General features: G+C 44.5%; 1 protein-coding gene across 1 annotated transcript; it reads right to left on the minus strand.

Annotated features, from left to right (window-relative positions):
* Nucleotides 1-713: 713 nt before the first annotated feature.
* Nucleotides 714-22,463, minus strand: robo4 (roundabout, axon guidance receptor, homolog 4; the record flags this gene model as incomplete). Its single annotated transcript, XM_079237935.1, is given in 19 exon segments — nucleotides 714-1,792; nucleotides 3,654-3,979; nucleotides 4,063-4,302; nucleotides 5,120-5,253; nucleotides 5,334-5,452; nucleotides 5,550-5,873; nucleotides 6,480-6,592; nucleotides 6,830-6,872; nucleotides 7,466-7,663; nucleotides 7,748-7,919; nucleotides 8,011-8,132; nucleotides 8,219-8,450; nucleotides 8,531-8,646; nucleotides 9,804-9,931; nucleotides 10,086-10,224; nucleotides 10,335-10,455; nucleotides 10,997-11,154; nucleotides 14,586-14,903; nucleotides 22,277-22,463. Coding segments are annotated over 19 exon segments (3,363 nt in total). The 3' UTR covers nucleotides 714-1,619.
* Between the last annotated feature and the right edge of the window lie 700 nt (nucleotides 22,464-23,163).

The raw sequence follows: 23,163 nt of genomic DNA on the forward strand, positions 1-23,163 counted from the left end.
CCTTGAATACCCAGCTCCCCCTTGAACAACACTCATACTTCCATTGTTGCCGTCTCCTCGCCCTGTTTTCTCTAATTGAGTCGTCCCTTCTTGTCCCTCCGGGGTAAGTGAGAGACAACCTTTCATAAAACGTGTTCTGTTGACGTTGTTCTCCACCCCATTGCTGCTTCGTCCTCTTTCCATGCCGGTCCGTCTGAACGTCCTCATCTCTGTGTTGGGAGTGAGTGTGAACGTCTGTGCTGCCACTGCCTCTGACAATGAAAACTTAATATTGTCTCATATTTCAACGGTTCCTATTTTTGGACTGCTTCTTTTGCCAACTTTGTCTCTCCTCCCCGGACACCAGAGTGTGATATTTCCCTCTCGCCTCTCCATTCTGGAGGTGATCATCTCAAAGCAGATCCTGATGCTGTCCTCAGCACAGTCACCTTTGACCCCACCACATCGAGTGTTTGCAGGTAATCTGCTGTGAACAGGGAGAAACTACGTGAACTCTTTCTTTTGGAGGTAAACCATTATTAGCATTCCACTCGTTAAAATCCACAGAGACTGAAGAACCCTCTACTACGGGAAGCTGCGGCTACTTCCTGTATGGTCGATGTTTCAGAATAAAATGTAGTAGCGTGTAATGAAGGGGTTTTTAATTAAACATAAAAGAAAACATCAATGCCATCAAAGTTCAGCTTCAGTCAAACATCAGTGCAGACCACAGGGAACAGGAACTTTTATTTCACAGGAAAGTTCTTGCAAAATGTAAAAATTGAATTCAATCAAATCAAAAAATCTTCTTTAAATCTATAAAATACATCTGTAATGTGAACAAAACACAAATTCTTAAAAAAGTCAAACTTTAAATCTTCCACCATTAGTGAATTCCTATGCAAAGGCTAATTAATGCAGCATAACTTGCACAATATCTGTTGTTGAATGCTCCCTAAAATGTAAAGTTATTTTAAGGTAAAACCTCAAGTTAGCTCGATTAATTGTGAACAAAGGACTTTTAAACAATAACGTGCTAAAGTGAACTACAGAACGTTTTGTCTGATACAAACATACAAAAGTGGACAGGGCGTATCAAGTAAAAAACATATAAAAGAATGTAAATGAAAGCACCCGAAATATTCTGGAAAGGCAGAAAATGATTTGGAATGTGATTTAAAATTCTTTAAATAACATTTGTTGAATATGCTGAATATATACACTTGATCAGGAAAACAGTCTGTACAAAACCCCCGTGCTGCGTGTATTTGGTCGGACTCGGCCCAAATAAAAGGTGACAATAAGAACCAGGCGTGGGCCGTGAGAACTCCAGCGCTGCTGCTCTTCTTCCCTAATGAAGAGACGGCGTTCTCACCGCCTTTGTGTCTGTGTGGCGTCTTTTAAAAACAGAGGGAGAACTTGAAGGGTGCCAAATAGCAGCCGGACTGCCCTGAGGTAAATTGGGAAAACTATTACAGACGTGTGTCTCAGACATCAAGGAGCTGGCTCCAATTACATTTCAGATCCAGGTATTTATCTATCAAACCCTGACGTATTTAGAGCGAAAAAAATCCCAGCACTGTCAAATAAAAATAAAAATAAAAGAGTCCCGGCTTGTGTTTCTGAAGCTGTCGACCCTCTTAGGCGTCGAAGGTCCTGGCGCTCCGGCCGGGATGGTGGGCTCTGCACCGAGCCTCCATGTCCTCCACCCAGGCCGAGCTCCAGTCCCACGCGGGAACCGGCTCCAGCTCGCCGAACGAGTCGCCCTCCAAAGCGAACGAGGCGCTGAGGGGGGAGGCTGGCGGGGAGAAGTCTAAACACAGAGGGGACATGTTGACATTCAGTATGGACACCTGTGGAGAAGGTAACAGGAAAGAGTAGGGTTGGGTACACTACTCTGATGACTCCGTCCTGGCAGCAGCTAACGATAGCCTACCGTTTGTATAGCTACAGAAGCTAGCTAGCCAACAAGCTTTTAACAGATAATATACCGAGAGGTAAACAGAGGTTTCTCCACCAAATCTCCTTGAAGAAACGTCCGTTTTAAACGCTGGGATCTGGACGAGAAAGCTGCAGAGTTTCTAGAGAGGGACAAGACTCCCGAACTATGAACTCTAAACTTCCTGCTAGTTAATATATTGTTCAATTTGAAGATTTGGTTTTGCCTTGGCTATAGAAAAAAGCCTTTCTTTAATGTCGTCAATCGTCGTTTTGTGCTTTTTTTTTTTTTTAAGTATCGGTTCAGGCACCGTTTAGGCACCGGTATCGGGAAAAACCCAAACGATACCCATCTCTAGTAAAGACAGAGTGAAGATCTCTCTGAGGCTCCACTAGTCCATGTCGATGTGTCGTCGGGCAAGACACTTAACCCCAAATGTCTCCCGTAGGCAGTATGAATGTGTGTGTGAATGTTAGATACTCCTGATGGACAGGTGGAACCTTAGCCCCTCCCATCAGTGTATGAATGGGGGTGAATGATGACAAGTAGTGTGAAAGCTTTGACTGGTTGGAAGACTAGAAAAGTACAGGTCCATTTACTAAGGGTGGGAATCACCAGAGGTCCCACGATTTGATTTTATTACCTTTTTTTATTTACCGCAAATCGTCCCCGACGGAAAACATTGTCAACATATTCACCATGGAAATAACCACTATTCCTGCTTTATACTTGTTGTGGAAGTTTGATTCATGCTCTGGGTCATGAGTCTGGTCGGAGGCTTTTGGACCCACGCTATTAAAGTGTAACATCAGACATCGTGAGCTGCACTCACTCTCTCTGGAGGTTCAATCTGGTGAAAGGTGTTAAGTGATTGCCTGGTGACACCTGAGATGTTAGACTCGTAATGTAATGACGTACACATGTAAAGTAGAGGATGTGTCACTCCCTCTGACCTCCAGAGAGATGTCTTCTTTCTTCCAGGGATTTACAATCTTAGCCCTCAAACTGATGAGAACGCTCAAGGACTTGAATAATCTGCTGTCTGCTCGTCCTCGAGTATCATTCATAGACGGAGGGCCCCCTCTAGTGGAGGGATGCAGTACCACCAACAGGCTCCAGTGTGGGTTTATTTTCATTCCTGAATAATCTGTCGATGATTTTCTAGATTAATCGATTAATCGTTTGGTCAGAAAATATTTTTAAAAAAAAGTCCATCCCAGTTTCTCCAAGTATGAGTCGATGTCTTTAAATGTCTAAACCCAAAGACATTCAGTTTAATATGATATAAAACAGAGAAAACTATTGAAATATTCATATTAGAGAAGCTGAAAAAAGCATTTTCTACCACTTTTGATAACAAAAAATACTTTTGATTATCAAAACAGTTGGTGATTATTTTTCTGTCGATTGACTTACCAATTACTAATTGTTGCCGCTCTAGATAAAACATTTTCTAAGAGCAGATGTTCCTAAACTGCTGCGAGAAACTCAAATAACAAGACCGTAGAAAAGCACAAAACCTTTTTTTCCTGCTAAACCAAATTAGATTAAACTAGTTTTTGTTTTTTACTCTGGATTTACTTGATCATTTAACCTCTAAAAAATGTTTATAATCAAATACCACATGATTTAAGCCACTGTCATAAGGGGGAAGTCTGGAGATATTCAATGTTTATTGTGCATACCAGGCATCGACCTGCACGCATGCACGCACACGTCTAACAGGACCCCTCACCTGACAGCGAGGCTCCGCTCACGGTGTCCGCCGCCCCCGCCGCCGCCAGCAGGCGGGCGAAGTGAGCGCTGTCGCTGGTGTAGCAGCTGTCCACCGAGCTGATGAGGCTGGTGCGAGCGCTGGCCGCGTTGCTGTCGGTGACGGAGCTCCAGGTGTTGCACAGCGAGCTGTCCCATTCGCTGTAGCAGGAGGAGGGCGTGCTCCGGAGGCGGGCGTGGCGCAAGCCTATGGGCGGGAACTCGGGCTCGCCGGCGTCCAGCTGGGCGGAGCGGACCGGGCCGCGGGAGAAGGGGTGAGGAAGGGAGGGGTGCTGCTCAGGCAGGGTGCTGCTGACAGAGAGGGGTGGAGCCATCAGATGGATACATGTGCTAGAAATCAGACCGGGAACCAGAACCCGCTGCGTCTCTACCTGCATCTCTCAGGTTTGGGGCTGAGCTCCAGATACTGGGCGGCTTCCTGTGCCGTCAGCGTGCCGCCCTGCTCTCCGTCCCCGGACGAGGAATAGGACGTGGTGGACAGGGGGCTGCGGGAGGAGTAGCTGTGGGCGGCGGCGGCGGCGGCGGCTCGTGGTTGCCCGCGGCGACCTGGCGTGGCACACAATGACGGGAGAGAGCCCGTGTCCCCCGTGAGCCCCGTAGACCGACTGGAGCTGAGGGAGATGGAGAGTGTGAGACATGTCCTCTCTGTGTGAGTCATCATGCTGAGAGTGGGGACATTTCTGTAGGACAGCCATTACATTACAGAGGAATGAACACATAACAGGAAACTGTACGGCTAGAAATCAATACACACATCAGCAATGATTCCAAACAAAGATCACGGCCCTGATGGCCTGTTGTATGCTGACTCAACTGACACCGCCAGACTGCGATGTGGTGGAAGATAAAAGATCAAAAGGGATTCCATTACTTAGTCCATAATGTAAGATAACAATGTCAATGTCAGACACGATCATTCTGCAGCAGACAGCTGAACTGCTGTCGGTGTTGGGATCATTAAACTTCAAGGTCAATCTTTATCAAAATTTGAAAATAACAGACAATTCCATTATAAATAGCAGTTTCTCTATATGGATACAAATCCACTTATTGCATCGGTTAATACGCGGAGAATGCTTCCAGATGTTTGTCTGCAAACGAGATCCTTATCTGGCTTTTTTTCCCCAGTCTTGGTTGTTTCCACTAAAATGTGTCCATTTCTTGGACCTCTCAACAGGACAAAAAAATACTCCAAGGAAGGAAGGATGTACAGCAGGGACAACATGTACAACATGTGTCATGTGTATTATGATTTAGAGCTGAACTCAACTGACTGGAACAGACAGACATGGCTGTTTATTATATTATATTATTATGTTTTATTTTGTAGTCTGCGTCCTCTGTGTCCTCGCACTTCCTGCTGTCTGCCTTGTCCCTGATTGTCTTGCCTTGTCCTATCCCCTGGTCGAGTTTTACTGTGTGTGTTACCCTTCATCTGAGGAGAGGCTGTGTGTGTCCGTGGTGTCCTCCATGGGCATAGGTGGTGGTGGGGGCAGCATGTCCACGAGGTGTAGAGATGCAGAGTAATGCAGCAGGCGAGGGCAGCCGACAGCTTTCTCACACTCTAAACACAAACATGGGACATAATGAATACTTACTAATTACCTACAACCGAGAACTGTTGTTTAAAATGTGTGTCACAATGTCCAGCCGTACCGTGGCGGCCTGACGGCACGTGACTGAGTCTCTGTTTGTAGAGTCTGGATGGACACGCCTGCTTCCTGGTCGGCACGATGGGGACGCTGTTCACTGCATGCAACTCTGAGGGGGGGGGAGGGGAAACCAAAAGGTTCACGGAGGACACGTTACCCAGCATGCAACGTTGAGCCGGCTAGCCGCGGCATCCACCGCTCTTCACCTTGCTTGCTGTGGCTTTTTTCCCACGACTCCCTCAGCACGCCCATCTTGGGCTGGGGTCGTATGGCCTGTTTCCAGGGCAGCGCCTCCCGGCTGCCGAGGGGCGGGGTCTTGACGACGGGCTGAGGGAAGATCTGGATGGTCTCGGCTCCCTGCTGGTGCGGCGGCCCGTGAGGCATCTTGGGGCCACACCTGGGGCTGTTGAAGGTCTTGAGGCCGCCGCCCATCAGGTCCACGTAGAACGTGCCGTAAACGCCGCAGCTGTCCGTCACGATGGGGACGGACGAGTCCACGCGGCCGAGGTCCTTCCAGGAGGCCGGGAGGCCTGACGAAACAATGAGGATGAACCGACTCTGAGAGCTCATGAGGCGAGTGATGACACATTATATACCCTGACATCTACTTTCAGAACTCTAGTTCAGTTCATTTGGAATTAAGAAAGACACGTTGTTGCCTTTCGTTCTGCTCCGTCACTTGTTTACTCACCAACAAACACCGGTTCTGAGTATATTATATTATATTATTATGAGTCCAGACAGCAACTGCACATCATGCATCCTAGACATTGTGCCTAGGCTCTACACAGCTCTGTTTTAACTGCACTCACATGCTGATATTCATAGATCTTGTATAAATACAGGCTAATAACCACTGACGATGAAGCAGGTGGATTTAATAATAATTAATCTTTCGAATTCCTGCTATCATGCAGCATCAGTATCTGAGGGAGAGGTACAGAAAGTCCTTCCTTCCCGCTGCTGTCAGGCTGCATAACAAGCTGAGCTCACAGTAGACCACAAAACACTTTAATCACTTTAATTACGTTCATCTGGCGCAATATAAATACATTTAAATACCTCCAATGTCCAACTCCAGATCCCCATGTCAACCTCAGATAGACGAGCTTTATAATCAACCAATCGGTACTCACTGGTGCCCCTGAGGCCTGGATGTTTCTGCCCGTGGGCCCAGAGGTCCTGGTACTTCTGGTTGAAGGCCGGCCTCCAGCCTCCAGGGATCCAAGGGGAGTCTGGAGCGGCCATCCTGCAGACAGAGGGTTGGAGAGGTTTCATCAGGCTTTAGCAGCGTCTCCCGTGAGAAAAGGTCATTCAATCTGAACTAGAACGATGAAGACCACTGATAGACTTACATAAAGTATCATACAACCACATTTAGCTTGGTCAGTCTGGACTTATTCACATGACTTCAGTGGGAATACATTTCACATGAAACCATATTTCATATTTCATCACCAAGCTCTGACAATTCTCTGCACTTTACCTGTGTTTTATGATGAGATCTTCACTGGCTAGTCTGCGCAAACCTAAGAACAAAACACACACAAGTATAAAAGATTACACACAGCTGAGTATTCAGATTCTTTACCTGCTTTAAGTAAAGGTATATACGCTATATATATATATATATATATATATATATATGTATATATATATATATATATATATATATATATATATGGTCTTTTCCTGAGCGCTCATCCCTTATCGAACCCATTTAGTCAAACAACGGTTCCCTCATTTCCTGATCGGCCCCCTGAGACCTTGACCACAGGAAGAGCGTTTCAATTATGACAACAGAAGCAGCTGCTGCTATTCACTGCAGAGTGAAATGAAAATGAAGCAGAACAATAGAAGACTTCCGTTTACCTCGAGATAATTAATTCAAACCAACTGTGATCAACAGAAGCATGTTTTGTTTCTCTATCTGACTCATTTGAAGCTGATTTTATCAGTTTTTAATTTTCATCTTTACTTATATATTTCTCCCTTGATGTGTTTCATGACTTATGTTGGTTATAGTGGAGTTAAAAGGACAATATTGACCTCTGAGATGTAGTTAAAAAAGGAAATATATATATATATATATATATATATATATATATATATGTGGACCTACCTTTGGCCCGGCCCCGTCCTGGCATCAGGTGGCCCGTCCTGCTGTGGCGCCTGAAGAGGAAGATGGCCGCCACCATCAAAACGCACCACAGGAGGACGCCGATGCTTCCGATCAACACCGGGTCCTTAAGCAGAGCCAGGACCTGGAACTGATCCCGTCTTTGGCCGTCTGACCCGGGGGGACCGCCTAGCTGTGGGTCTGAGAGGCAAACAGAAAGCAGATGAAATCAGATATGGTAACTGTGCTTCTGACCACACACACAGAAACAGCTCTTTTGCTCACTGATGACAAATCCATGAGGGTCGCTCAGCACTCCCACTCCAGCCCCGTTGACGGCTGCTATGGTGATCCAGTACCGCCTCCCTGGCTTCAGGGTGGAGATGTCCAGGTTGTGTTGCCCGCTGTCCACTGTCCAGTTCTGGTACTGCTGCTCCTCAGACTCCACGCAGAACACCTGAGGAACAAAGTGTCCAGAAGCAGCTCGTGCACACGGGCAGCATATTGGGACATCTGGGAGGGGATCGTGTTTCCACTCTGCTACGTACCTGGTATCCCTGTATGATGCCGTTGTGGGTTTCGTGAGGAGGAGGCCCCCAGCTCAAATGGATGGTGTCATTCTGCTCATGGCTCACTGTTATGGACACCGCCAGTGGAGGGGCACTGGGCACTGCATCGAGAGGAGGAGGAGTTACCCTCTAAACATGGCTGTGCAGTCTAGTAAATCAAATACTCCTGAACCGGATCGTTTCTCACCCGTCTCGGGGACTCTGAGGTGCCGGGTGTTGCTCTCCCTGCCGTACAGGTCGCTGCCATAGGGCCGCACTTTGAACTCGTACTTGTAGCCCCTCTTTAAGGGGCCCACTGGAGCCTGGAAGCTGGGCAGAGCCACCCTCTTCGCTGCCCAGTCGGAGCTGGCGGGCAGCAGAGAGCGATACAGCACCTCAAAGCCGTCCAGGTAGTGCGGCTGGGCCGGGAGGGACTGGAGCTGGTCGGGGAGGAAACACACGCGTTCAAACAACCTGGAAGGTTCGGCCTCTGAAACCCTCTCAACCAGCCGGCCCGTACCTTCCATTGCACTCGCGATACGTTGGACCCAGGGGCCACGATGGTGACGTTCTCCAGAGCGACGCGCAGCGCTGACAGCTCTTTGTGGAGGTCTCTCTGTTTGGTGCTGATAGCCTCTGGAAACACAAGGCCTTCATTTACTTATTTATATAGGGATTTGTATTTATTTCAAAGGCCGGATCTGTAAAAAAAAAACAAGGAGATAACTCACGGAACTATTTAAAGCAAAGATTTTAAGGTTCATTCCAGGGAGGCGGTACTGAGCAAGGCATTCATCATTATAAATCACTTGTATGCATAAGCTGCAATATGGACGCCAATAAGTAACATTGTTGAGTGATGAGTATTACAACAACAAACACTATTAAAACACAATTATACAAAAAAACACACAAAAAAACCTGGCAGGGATTTATTTTTCACTTGTTTTCAAAGATGGAACACAAATTAAGAACCTAAAAAGAATATCCCAGCGAAACAATCTTTCACCTGATAAAGCATAAACAGAGGAGAGAAAATAAATCACACTTAAGCAATGAAACAGAATGTTGTTTCTTACTTATAAAAGTGATTTATAGTTGGTTTTTAGGTGCAGTTTGTCTGGGCTGGAGTCAGAAGTACATTTAAGGAACTGTTGTAGTGGCCATAAACCTGATGAAGGTCATGGGCTTTATGCAGGTAACAGGAAGTGAGCGCTTTCATTCACACTACTCAAACTAAATGAGTTCATAAGGCGACTTCTGACAAACATTATGAATCAGATTACTGGTATAAACAGAGCCAACCTCAAAATGGAAAATCTGAACTGTCAGAGTGCATCAGTGTGCAGCTCCTCTTCACAGTGATGACGCCTGTATTATTGTAGCGCATCATGAAAAAGCTGCATTTGAGCCTCATAGCAGCGGATTTTTACTTACTGACTTATGTTGGTGCTGGAAAAATAAACACGATTTTGGTATTTTTGATCCAGGTGAGTGGGTGTGTTTTGCAAGTAACTACAGTGACTATGGGAGCGTGTGAGCTTCTTAGTTTGTGATTTGTCTGCAATGAAGAATTTGAGAACGTAGAACTGTTGTGTTGTGTTCGTGGAAGAGAAAAAGAATATATACAAATTATATATTATTATTTTCTACAACTACAATGTCCACTGTCTCAAGTGCTGAGGAAGTAAGCCCCCCTGTCTCACTTTATCTTCCAGTATGGACCACAACATTTACACAAATGAACAAAACACAAAGTGAAAACCAGCCAGTGAAGCCAGACATCCTCCTACCTTCCACCAGGAGCTGTGCGCTGGCAGTGGCCACACCTGCATCATTGACAGCAGTGCAGGTGTACTTCCCAGCATCCTGGGCTGTCACGTAGTGGATCTGCAGAGTGTGGTCCGGGTTCACCAGATACCTGAACACACGTAAGAGCCCTGAGAAAACCTGTGACAAGCTGGAGGACAATACCTTGAATTGGGATGATGCCATTCGGCTGATGTTAAGCATTGCTAGGAAGCTAACGGTTCCAGCTAGCGGTTCAAATGGTGACAATTGCCGTGATGAAGTACCTGCCGTTGGGCAGCGGCCCCTGCTCTCGGCTCCAGACCACAGCCGGCGGCGGGTCCCCTGTAGCCTGGCAGTAGAACTGGGCAGACTCCCCCGTTCTCACAGACACGTCGTCCGGCTTCAGCACCAGCGCCGGCTTGGCTGCAGGTTGGAAGAGAAGAGTCACGTTCTAACGTCCTGGACTGTTCAGAAGTTTTGAAAAAGGTGACATGGTTGGAGCAGAGGAGCAGCTGTGGGAGCGGGGGTCTCACCCAGCACGGAGAGCCGAGCCGCCCTGCTCTCCCTCACCCCCCCGGTGTTGCTGGCCACGCACACGTAGGCGCCCGAGTGCTTCTTCTCCGCGGGGGCGATGATGAGCTTCCCGCTCAGCTCCTACAGCACGAGCACAGGGCAGACACACACATTCAGATGGGTGGTCTCCGGGTGGTTACTGATACGTGACCCTGGGTCTACATTAGCTATACGGTTTAACGGTTTCTATTCTGAACATTACAATATCAAAAAGTTATTATTTCATAATTTATTAGACAACAAGAGAGAGAACAAGTCGTTCCATTCTGATTTTCTCACATACTGCGTCTAAATCACTTTCCTGGATATTCATAACTTCCTCCATGCAGTTTGCATATCTAATGGTAAATAAAGGGAGGAGGGGGGGGGTTGTTTTCCCTGTGTCGCCCTGCACAGCGAGGGCGACAAATAAAAGAACATCTCTGTGTAAAAAAGAGGTGATAATGAAGTGACAAAATGATCGGAGCGCTTGAGACAATGCAAACCCAATGTGCATTGTTTACCTCCTGCTGCTACCTCCACATGCATCTCACATACTCGGCTCAGACTAGTACCAGGATGGACGCCTTACTTCAAACGCTCTCTTTTAGTCAGACACAGTGTAAAAGTGGCGGGGGCTTACCGTGTAGTGGTGGTCAGAGTTGTTGATGGCCAAGCCGTTCCTCTTCCAGATGACATTGGGCTCCGGGTGTCCCATCGGGGGGCCACAGTTTAGGACCGCCACCTCCCCCTCTGCCACCTCCACGTCACTGGGCTGCACACTGAACTCCTCCTGCAACACTGTGACGACAGAGAAGGGGTCAGTCCACACACACCTCACATGTAAGGACCGAACGTTGGAGCGACGGAGATCATGTTGTGTTGATTAGGGCGCCCTCCTGTGGAGAAGAGCGGCAGTGTGAATCCTAACAGCTTGTTCTTCATGAGGGAGACCTCTCTGTAGGTGAACTGACCCCAAACAATAGTAACGTCGCTAAGTAGAATAACAGATTTCATAGATTTGTTCATACATACACCATAAAGCATGTAACATAACATATGCATTGTTTGATCAAAACACAAGGGACAGGTTCATGTTAAACTTGAGAAATCTTCAAACTGATGCCTGTTTTTACATATGGCTTCAGCATATTCCAATAAATTGCACATCAGAGTGTAAACACTAGATGTCGACTACATTGAGTGAAATTATCTCTGTGATTTCCTCTTGGCTCTGTTTATTATATCTGAACATTAGACTGATACATTTACATATTACATTTGCTTCGTAATCTTTTAAGTGGCCGTTTATGATGCCATGAACAGAAACCAATATTTGGCCATTTCTGCCCCCTTTACCGTGACTTATTAACACATATTATAATACTTTAAGTGGGCACTATAAGGCCACAAACTGTAGTCAAGTTTTAAAGTGTTGAAGGAATGTAAATCTAATTTAAAAGTGAAGGTAGAGAAATATGTTTTGTAATATGTGGGCACACAATGTTTTGTAGTGTTGCATATTTATTTTGATAGAGAATTAATGTTCTATGGCACATACAACGTTCTGGTCTAGACTCAGATTTGTTTTCATGATGGACAGTTGATGTGTCTCTTTACGCCCTTCATCACGCTAGTCTCATAAAACACTGCAGATATCCAGGATGAGGACTGTCCTTTAAAGTCTAATCAACATCACATCATCACCAAAGTAAGATAAAACTCACAATTTGTACTGGAAATGTGTAGTGTGCATGCAGCAGGCTCAAGTACCACTACTCATCACTGTGATCTAGTGGCTGTACTCATCACTGTGATCTAGTGATCTACTCGTCGCTGTGATCTACCACCACTGTAATCTAGTGGCTCAACTCATCACTATGATCTAGTGATTTACTCATCACTGTGATCTAGTGGCTGTACTCATCACTGTGATCTAGTGATCTACTCGTCGCTGTGATCTACCACCACTGTAATCTAGTGGCTCAACTCATCACTATGATCTAGTGATTTACTCATCACTGTGATCTAGTGGCTCTACTCATCACTGTGATCTAGTGGCTCTTCTCGTCACTGTGATCTAGTGGCTCTACTCATAACTGTGATCTAGTGATCTACTCATCACTGCGATCTAGTGGCTCTTCTCGTCACTGTGATCTACTCGTCACTGTAATCTAGTGGCTCTACTCATCATTGTGATCGAGTGATCTACTCATCACTGTGATCTAGTGGCTCTTCTCGTCACTGTGATCTAGTGTTTCTACTCATAACTGTGATCTAGTGATCTACTCATCACTGTGATCTAGTGGCTCTTCTCGTCACTGTGATCTACTCATCACTGTGATCTAGTGGCTCTACTCATCACTGTGATCTAGTGGCTCTACTCATCAATGTGATCTAGTGGCTCTTCTCGTCACTGTGATCTACTCATCACTGTGATCAAGTGTCTCTACTCATCACTGTGATCTAGTGATCTACTCATCACTGTGATCTAGTGGCTCTTCTCGTCACTGTGATCTACTCATCACTGTGATCTAGTGGCTCTACTCATCACTGTGATCTAGATGATCTACTCATCGCTGTGATCTAGTAATCTACTCATCACTGTGATCTAGTGTCTCTACTCATCACTGTGATCTACTAATCATTGTGATCTAGTGGCTCTACTCATCACTGTAATCTAGTGGCTCTACTCATCACTGTGATCTACTAATCATTGTGATCTAGTGGATCTACTCATCACTGTGATCTAGTGGCTCGACTCATCACTGTGATCTAGTGGCTCTGCTCATCACTGTAATCTAGTGGCTCTACTAATCACAGTTACACAGGCAGTGAAAAAGCCTCCAGAGCCGGCTGACGAACAGGAAAGTGACGGCGACGTCAGAGCGGCTGCTTTTTTCTTCTCTGACAAAAGAAAATGTGTAGAAACAGCCAGCAATACATCCACTTACAGTCCATTCATTCTGAGGAAGAGAGAAAGAAAAGACCAGCTGCTGCATGTCGCCGGCCTCACTGGGCTCCTGATGAGTACACAGTGAGGGTCTGCACCACTGTTTGACCCCCCGCTGCCCAGCAAACACTGACATCGGACCACTGCTCCCTTTCTGCTTCTGTCACCGCGTACGTCTTCATCAGCCCTGCTCGTGTGTGTGTGTGTGTGTGTGTGTGTGTGTGTGTGTGTGTGTGTGTGTGCGCGCATGTGTGTGTTTTCATCTCCCCATCTGCCTCCTCTAAAATGGATCAGGATTCAACGTTCCTGTGTGTTCAGATACTTCAGTTATTAAAGCAAGAATAAGGTAAAAGGAAAGTGAATTTGCTGATGATACCTCGGCCTTGTATTGTAAACTAGCTTACGTGTCTAACAGTGAAAGTGACATCCCAGAATATGAGTTTTTAATATGAGGTTCTGGATGAGGATACGTGGTACAGATCATCAGATATTCATATTTATTGGAGACACAGTATACGGCCGAGGCTGAGGCTGCACGACCAGTGGAAGAGGACAGACGCTTGCTGCTGCAATGCATCCTGGTACATGTAGGCACAGCTCTAGAAGCAGGAGAACTCGGCTTCCTGGGTCAACACAGCAGCACTGAGCTGTACTACAATGTATGTACAATCAACACTGAATAGACATCCACATGAAATGTGGTGAAGTTCCCCTTTAACTTTAGGTGCGGAGGCATTAGCAGCATAGCTTATATTGCAATAATAATAATGGTGTGTAGCTGTGCATGAAGAATACTGACGTCAAACGAGGGACTCCTCACTTCTACACCACTGAGTCTGGTGTGTTCTGTTGCTTAGAGATCCAGATGCACAGTGTGTCTTTAATCAATAAGCCCCACTGTGGAGGTGACTGGGATCATTATTGTATGTGCAAGCATTGCTTTGCTAACTTTGTAAAACAATGTGTAGACATAAATTGACTGACTTGTTTGTTAATAAAATAATGCATCGTACACCAGCCTCTTGGTAAGTGTTTTCAATGCAGCAAAAAATTATTGAAAATGTATTAAAATTCCAGTCTATGATGTAGATAGTATACATATATATTTGAGTTGAATCGATCGGTATCCATATCAGTGCATCCCCACATAATCAAGTATGTGCGCGATACAATAAATAACATAACTTGCAAACTAGTTCCATCCAACATACTTGAACACTTTAAACATGAGCCCAGTCACAGCTCTGCGTCGGTTATCTAGTGGGATCCCCGGTCTCACCTGTGATGTACAGTGATGCATTGCGGCTGGTGGCCATGCCGGCACTGCTCCTGGCCACGCAGGTGTAGACGCCCTCGTGCGACTGACCCCGCCTGCCCCCCCCCACGCTAAAGAAGAAGATGCTCCCCTCCGCTAGGACGATGGGCTGCAGCTGTCCGTCCGTCTCCAGAGGCAGGCCGTTCCGCAGCCACTCGATGGTCGGCTTGGGGCTGCCGTCCGCCCGGCAGGAGAGCGTGGCGGGGTTCCCCACTTTCACCACCACGTCGGCCGGCTGGTGGACGATGCGGGGCGGCGTCTCTTGTGCATGAACTCTGGAACCTGAGGACGGCACAGGGGTTTTAGAGAGACTGTTAACAGCATCCAAGTGTAGATGTAGTAGCAGAGCAGAGACACATGCATGTTGTAGCCCATTAGCATAAGGCTGGGAGATAAGGCCAAGATCTTCTCTCCTGAGCCATTTCATATGAAGATAACGAGATGTAGCACTGTGTATAGCACGGTGATGTAGCAAGGTGATATAGCACAGTGCATAGCACGGTGTATAGCATAGTGATATAGCACTGTGTATAGCATAGTGATATAGCAAGGTGTATAGCAAGGTGTATAGCATAGTGATATAGCAAGGTGTATAGCATAGTGATATAGCACAGTGTATAGCATAGTGATATAGCACTGTGTATAGCATAGTGATATAGCAAGGTGTATAGCAAGGTGTATAGCATAGTGATATAGCACGGTGTATAGCATAGTGATATAGCAAGGTGTATAGCATAGTGATATAGCAAGGTGTATAGCATAGTGATATAGCACTGTGTATAGCATAGTGATATAGCAAGGTGTATAGCAAGGTGTATAGCATAGTGATATAGCACGGTGTATAGCATAGTGATATAGCAAGGTGTATAGCATAGTGATATAGCAAGGTGTATAGCATAGTGATATAGCACGGTGTATAGCATAGTGATATAGCAAGGTGTATAGCATAGTGATATAGCAAGGTGTATAACATAGTGATATAGCACGGTGTATAGCACGGTATATAGCATGGGATAAAGCAAGGTGATATAGCACGGTGTATAGCACGGGTCACGAACAGACGGACTGCGATCCGGACCTATAACCAATCGATAATTGATAATCATTAAAAGTTGGCACAGCGCTGATATTTTAACTGCCGCAGCTTTTCCAGCCTTTCCGGCACTCATTCAGCGGACCAGGAAACACACCGACCAATCACATGCATGTAAATCACATCACGTGATGCTACTCGGGCCAATCAAATATGCGTATTCGGATAAGCGTCGCGGCTTGAGTGAGAGACGGGAGAGACTTCACATGGCATTCTCCAAAAAGAAAAACGTGGACAGCGAGACCAGAGTTTTTAGCCAGACTCTTTACCCAGAGTCTTTAGAGACTCTTCTATGTTCATTCTTCTTAAAGGCAGTTCAAAACTCGTCTCATGTGTTCAGAAGATTACTAAAAGCTCAATGTGAAGCTTTGCTACGAGACAAAGCACAACTCTTTTGAGCAAAAGTATCGACTCACATCCGAAATGAAGGAACAGAATCTAAGAGCCAATATGATCAGAATCCTAACACATTCATTCACTGTCCTACAATAATGTCAACAGAGACTATAGAGTGGTTTCAATAACAGATATAGTCCCTCACACACATTTTATAACTGAATAATATAATACCGTGGCTTTTTGGTTGACATCACTAGACGCCTGAATTAACTGTATTTAAAGCTACAGGGCAAATACAATTAAGTTAAATTTATTTTTGTAAAATGAATACTTAATTAATATTTTTTTTTCAAAAACCTTTCAGTAATGTTTTTTTTCCATTGTTAAATCCAGCCCTTATTGTAATTGAAATGAGAGAATAATTATTATTTTGTATTAGAGTAATTATAATTCATCCAAGTTCAATTTGAAAACTGATAATACATGTTGTTGAGATATTATTTGAATTTTTCTTTATTTGATTTGAAAGTCAGTTGTTGACTTCATACAGGTGTTGAAAGAACTGCTGGCTACTTCAATACACATGGGACTAAATCATAGCGCAAGTTGGACACTATTGTGAAGCTCCAGACCTTTGGAGGACATATTCTCAAACTGGACCTTGTTGAACATTAGTTGAATACCCCTGGTGTATAGCATGGTGATATAGCATGGTGATATAGCATGGTGATATAGCACGGTGATGTAGCACGGTGATGTAGCACGGTGATATAGCACGGTGATGTAACACGGTGATGTAGCGCGGTGATATAGCACGGTGATATAGCACGGTGGATAGCACGGTGATATAGCACGGTGATATAGCACGGTGGATAGCACGGTGATATAGCACGGTGATATAGCACGGTGGATAGCACGGTGATATAGCACTGTAATATAGCACGGTGATATAGCATGGTGTATAGCACGGTGATATAGCATCAACTAGCATGGTGAGATAGCATGGTGATATAGCACGGTAATATAGCACGGTGGATAGCACGGTGAAATAGCACTGTGATATAGCGCGGTGATATAGCACGGTGATATAGCACGGTGATATAGCACGGTGGATAGCACGGTGATATAGCACGGTGATATAGCACGGTGAAATAGCACTGTGATATAGCGCGGTGATATAGCACGGTGATATAGCACGGTGATATAGCACGGTGGATAGCACGGTGATATAGCACGGTGATATAGCACGGTGATATAGCACGGTGATATAGCATGGTGTATAGCACGGTGATATAGCATCAACTAGCATGGTGATATAGCATGGTGATATAGCACGGTGATATAGCACGGTGATATAGCACGATCATAATAATAATTCAATAATGATAGTAAAAACATCAACACAATATAGTGATTTGACTACACTCTTTCCATAAACAGAACTTATCAATTCAGATTTACGGAGAAAATTGTATTTGTTGTTACTAATTTAGACAACGATATCTCGATTAATGATTTAATCACGATATGATTCCATTGAAAGAAATGATTGCCCAGCCCTAATTTAGAAAAGCTGGAGAGAAGCAACATAAATACAGTGACGTTAACTTAAAGAAAGGACAGCATGACCGAAATAAGTGGAGTTGGGATCCAACTTGTTCTCTCCTGATAGCAAATACTAACTTGATAATAGGGCTGTTTCCCCCTAAATAAATTTACATATAAACCTATATACGTAACTGCTATGAACTTGTAATCATTTTTATGTTAAGTAAGTTTAGGTTTGCTGTGGCGCTAAAACTTAGGATGATCCCGCTCAGAATGGATAAAACACTCAAACAGGTTTCAGCATTAGTAATGCCGTTCACACCAAATTCTTACGCAACTTAAAAGGGTTGGAAAATAGAGCATCAATGGCGTAAATGAGAGACATTCCCCCCCTGACCCCCATGGTGTGGGCTAAGCGTCACGGGTGTCATCGCTGTATCAATCTGAGCTCTTTCTGCTTTTGTCCGCTGTGTAGAAAGAGGCCACACCTGTGCATCACCACATCGGAGTTCATCCAACTGGCTCCAGAACTCACAACGTAACACATTTAAGCCACCGCTACCAACAAACAAGTCTATTTGCAGCCGGCAGCTCGTGGAATGCCATTGTTTGAACTTCCCATAGAGCTGGATGACCACGCTGAAGGGAAACGGGGAGACTGTGATCGGCTTCCTGACAGGACAGGAAGCTGGAGGGTCTTGGGAACATCGGCCCTGAACAAAAGCAGACTGGAACTCCCCATCAGCAGCACATCCGCAACAGAACAAAAGACGCTCCTGAAGTGGAATGTCACCGATAAACAAGACAAACTAAAAAGAACATCTTAAAAATGAAGTTCAAGTTGAAAAAAGCCAATGAGTTTATAAGGATCCGGGGGAGAGAGAGAGAGAGAGAGAGAGTTGAACCCTCGCAGATGCTGTAATTCAGAACCAGGCACAGCCGGTTCCTTACAAAATAAAAGAGGGTGCCAAAAAGAAAGAAAAAAACAACAACAAAAGTCTTAAGACGCTCATGAGCTGCCAACACTTAGGGCCATCTGAGAAGAGGAATATGTGTTGGCTGCCTTCACAATCAACTGAAGTGTAGCGCTATATATTCACTCACTAGAGCCGGAAATACCTTCAATGACAACAATAGCCCACTGTCACCGGGTAAAGAGGGAGGAAGAAGATGCAGCCAAAACACCACGGTTACAATACTCAATCTAATTTATTGTAATATAATCATAGAAGTGTATTCCTCACAGCTTTTTAAATATGAATATATCACATTTTTCACTATTTTCTGACACCAATCGATAAATCAGTTGATTAAGAAATAAGAGAGAAACAAGTGGTAGTAGCAGCATTCCTGATTTAAATGAAGCTTTTAACAGTCCAGGTGATATTACTGTGTGTTTGCAATGGGACTGAAAGCTGCTGTCACAGGTATTTATATATATATATATATATATATATATATATATATATATATATATATATATATATATATATATATATATATATATATATATATATATATATATATACTACATATATACACACTATATATGCATGGTGGAAGTGGGCACTTGAACGCCTCCACAGGGCAGAGCAGCCCTCTTACCTGGCAGGAGCAGGCGCGCGCACACTGACGCCATCACGAAGGTGAGAGCCCCGCAGCTCATGGTCCAGAGAGGCTTCAGCAACCCGCTGGGAACACACTTTATTCAGCTAGCTAACTGCTTCCTCTTTCTTTGGCTTTCAACTACAAGCACATTTTAAATTGAACCTCCAACTTCACTTGAAAAGCGGCGTCCCATAGTGAACAGCGGCGCCAACTCTGTGAGCGCGCGGACGGAGAGGTGACGGGGGACGTCAGGCTTCCTGTCAGGTGGGTTTTCAAAATAAAATCCTTATTGACCAACGTACTGCTGTGACTCACTCTATGAACTCTCAAGGCACAGTATAAATATAGTCATGTGCCTTTTAAGAATGCGAGTAAAACATATATTAGTACATCCCATATTGCTTGTTTGCTTGACGGGATATTGGCAATGGGGACAAAAATACTTGGCATCTGGCTTTGAAATTATATTCTTTGTTAAACTCAATATAATCATTTTGGGTCGCACTTTATAATAAGTAAACACTATTTAGCATTAGTTAAGCAAGAATAAACACTTAATTCATCCTTTATACAGCATTATTCCAACATGAATACTCATTAGTAACGCATTAGTATGCAATTCATAAACACAGTTATGAATGTTTCATTCTTGATTAATAAGCTTGACTATTATGTGTTTCATGATTGGGATTTTCTACTTTATACAAACTTTTTTTTTAATTTGCATATCCTCTGTGTTTAAATATGCCAAAATGTATTTGACAAATTCCAAATCGTTCACTGTCACACATTCCCGCTGATCCTTCTCATTTTTCCTCACTTGATTGTGTCGCTGAAAACACAGCATGGAAATAAAGTGGCAAATTGTTGACATTATTGTTTCATATTATCTGGTAACCACGGGAAACTCCTCTGCTTCCTGAACAGATCAGACTGAGTTGAGGGAAATAGCAGAACCCCCACAGGAGAGAGTGGCTCAAACATGTAATAATACATTAATATAGTTCTTCATGGTTAACAAATAAAATAAAAATGACTGTAGTGGATATTATATTGTTACACTCTAAACACAAGCAGCTCTCCCATGTTTGTTTGTTTGTTTGTTTGTGGCAGCAGCTCTGTCAACACTAGGAAACAGGAAGTTCAGTCACTGTAAACAATCGAAGGAAATTATGTATTTCTCCCTCATGCAATGAGACCACAAAGTACTTCGACTGGAAAGTTTGTATTGTTATCAAAAATCATTCAATTGGGAAGAAATGTGTTTTAACTCTTGGAACACTGAGGTTTTCAGTCGATTTTCTCGATTTTACATAATTTCTTAAATTCACCCTTTAAGGCACTTTCATACAAGATACATACCCATGTTTTACATCATAAATTGCAGCACAATCTCAGCTATCTATATAATGAGGCACAATTGTCATAAGGCCCAAGTGTAAAGAGAAAATATGACTCTAAAGCTGAAAAATGGAATCTCGATTTTTCGGGTTCAAACATAACTTTACAGGTGGTATATAGGTGGTAACTCGGTTTAGGTGATGGAACACACAAAGTAAACGGAGGCTCTGCGATGGTATGACGTTTAAAAAAAAAAAGTTATGGAATTTTGCTGAAATGTAACTTTGTGAAGGATACAAAAAAACCTGTTAGTTAACGAAGTTCCACCACGGCAGAGCGAGAAATAAGTGAGCTACCGCCAGTTCATTCCTTCCAATGGCTCACATAAATGGAGCATTGTTTAGCGAGCGGCTCATTGTGAGGCCCAGAAAGGCCCCGGCTAAGTGATGGATGTTTATATTGATCCAACAACTTGGGTTTGATGGCCCCGGGCATCGGCCAGCTTTGAGTGCGCAACAAAAGCCTTAGAGAGGATGAAGGATGAGTCCCGGCTCTACACAGCCCATGGGAATGCTGCTGGGCCGCGATGTGCCGAGGGAAGCGCCCTCTTTCAGGCTCCGGACCAGAGGTCAGGAGGGGCATTGGAACGGGCGAGGAGGGCGGGGACGGAGCGGGAGGAAGAAAGAAAGTGTCAGCCGCAGTGAGGAATGCGATAAAAAGTGACTTCAGAGTAATTCAAGTGTGTTTTGTAAACACGGCTCGGCTTCAAACTAAAGATGTGTAATCTGTGTTGACACAATGGAATCGCATTCATTTTTTTTTACAAATTCTCATCCATTAGTTGGATAATCCATTTCTAAAGGATAAGCACATGCAACACTTTGCCCGTTTGACAGAGTTGCACGTTGCATTGTCTTTTGCAGTCAAACCTTCAGATGTGAGCAGATCGGTGGTGTGTTCCTAACACTTTTTTTTTTCTATTTCACACACAGTTAGAACATGATGATGAGTCCCACAGGGGCTTTAGGCAGATGGCTTCCCTCGGGCAGCAAACCAAGAGGACATTTAAACATTTAGCCGGCTGTGAGATCTCGTTTATTTCTCTAAAATACTCTTTCCTCAAAGGCATGTGTACCTGCGTGTTGTTTGGCCTCAAACATCTCAAAGATATCGCCAACATTGTAGTTTTTTAAACTTATTTGCTGAGAAACATGATTTTAAAATGATGACATGTTTCAGAAATCTGCTGTCACATTAGGACGAACTGTAAAATATAGTTGAATACAGTTAAATAAAAGGTATGATCTCCATCTATGATATATTTATAGATCTCAAATCACTTAATACGTGGTAAATAAAATAAATATGCCCAGAGAAGATGTAAAACCATGAAATATTTCCATATTTGGTGTGGAGTTAATATTGTTCTACATCTTGGATTTGAATAAATTCAGAGTAAAAGTAAAATAAAATCATTTAAAATGGAAGGAATGCTTGAATTTACAATCATTATTATTGTTTTAACACATACAGCAGTGGCGTCTACAATCAACACAAATTATTTATACTTGAAAATAATGTTCTCCATGGACCTAACTCCCCAGCTGATCTCAGCTCTCTACCCTCACGACTGACGATGACACACAGGGTTCACCTGCAGGTTAAAGCGCGTCAGGGCTGCTGCCTCCCGTCTGAGACCTTGTGTGGTGTTTTTTGGGAGACTCACCTTTCCTGCGGTGCGGCCTGCTCCTGTGAGGCGTGTGCTGGTGTCGGACGTGCTCCTTGACCCGGCTCCGTGACCTGCCGTCCGGTCCCGACTCGGTTGGACACGCGTCGTGGCACTCGCACCTCTGCCAGAACTCGGCCCAGGTGCAGAACCAGGACGCCCAGAGGAGCCACGCACCCACCCGCATCTTCAGTCAAAGACCCAGAAACCCCTACTGCGGCGGCTCCGCTGCACCGCCCATGCCCTCAGCGAAAAAAAAGTGAAGTGGCTCCACAAACATCCAACATGTGACCTGTCCTACGCTCCACTAGTTATTCAGAGATAGTTCAACAGTATGTTTTCTTCATATTCCTCAAACATGGCCGTGAGCTCCTCTTCCCTCCCTCTTTAATTTGGCTGCTCTTGGTCTCCCCATCGCCCTCCTCTTTGGGTCCTTTTTTTTCCTCCCGCGGTGGGAGAACTTGGGGGCGAAACAATGATCAAAAAACAAGTTTCAGACCTCATGCTGAGCGAGTAGTGAGGGGAAAGGGGACCATGGGGTACTGTCTTGTTACAACAACATCTGTGCCATTCATTCTGCATGGGATGAGGGAGGTGGGGAGGGGGCAGAAAACAAGGCTCCGTCTCGGGGAGGAGGAGGAGGTTGAAATAAGGGGGAGGTGACACAGAGAGGCCTGTTTTCCCAAGTCAGATCACTTCCATTAATCAAATGTCTACCATGTGTGATCAAATGCAGTTTTTGAGAGTGTGGGGCATTGCACACGTTGAATAATTCAATCTCCACTTTGATCATTCAAGTATTTCGCCCCAAAACGACCAAAACAAAACGCACTTGGAAAAAGTGTTTTCATTTGTCAGAAAGACAAACATTTCTCTTAGCTCTTCTA

Source organism: Taurulus bubalis, assembly GCF_910589615.1.
Source record: "Taurulus bubalis genome assembly, chromosome: 2".
NCBI classification, from domain to species: Eukaryota; Metazoa; Chordata; class Actinopteri; order Perciformes; family Cottidae; genus Taurulus; species Taurulus bubalis.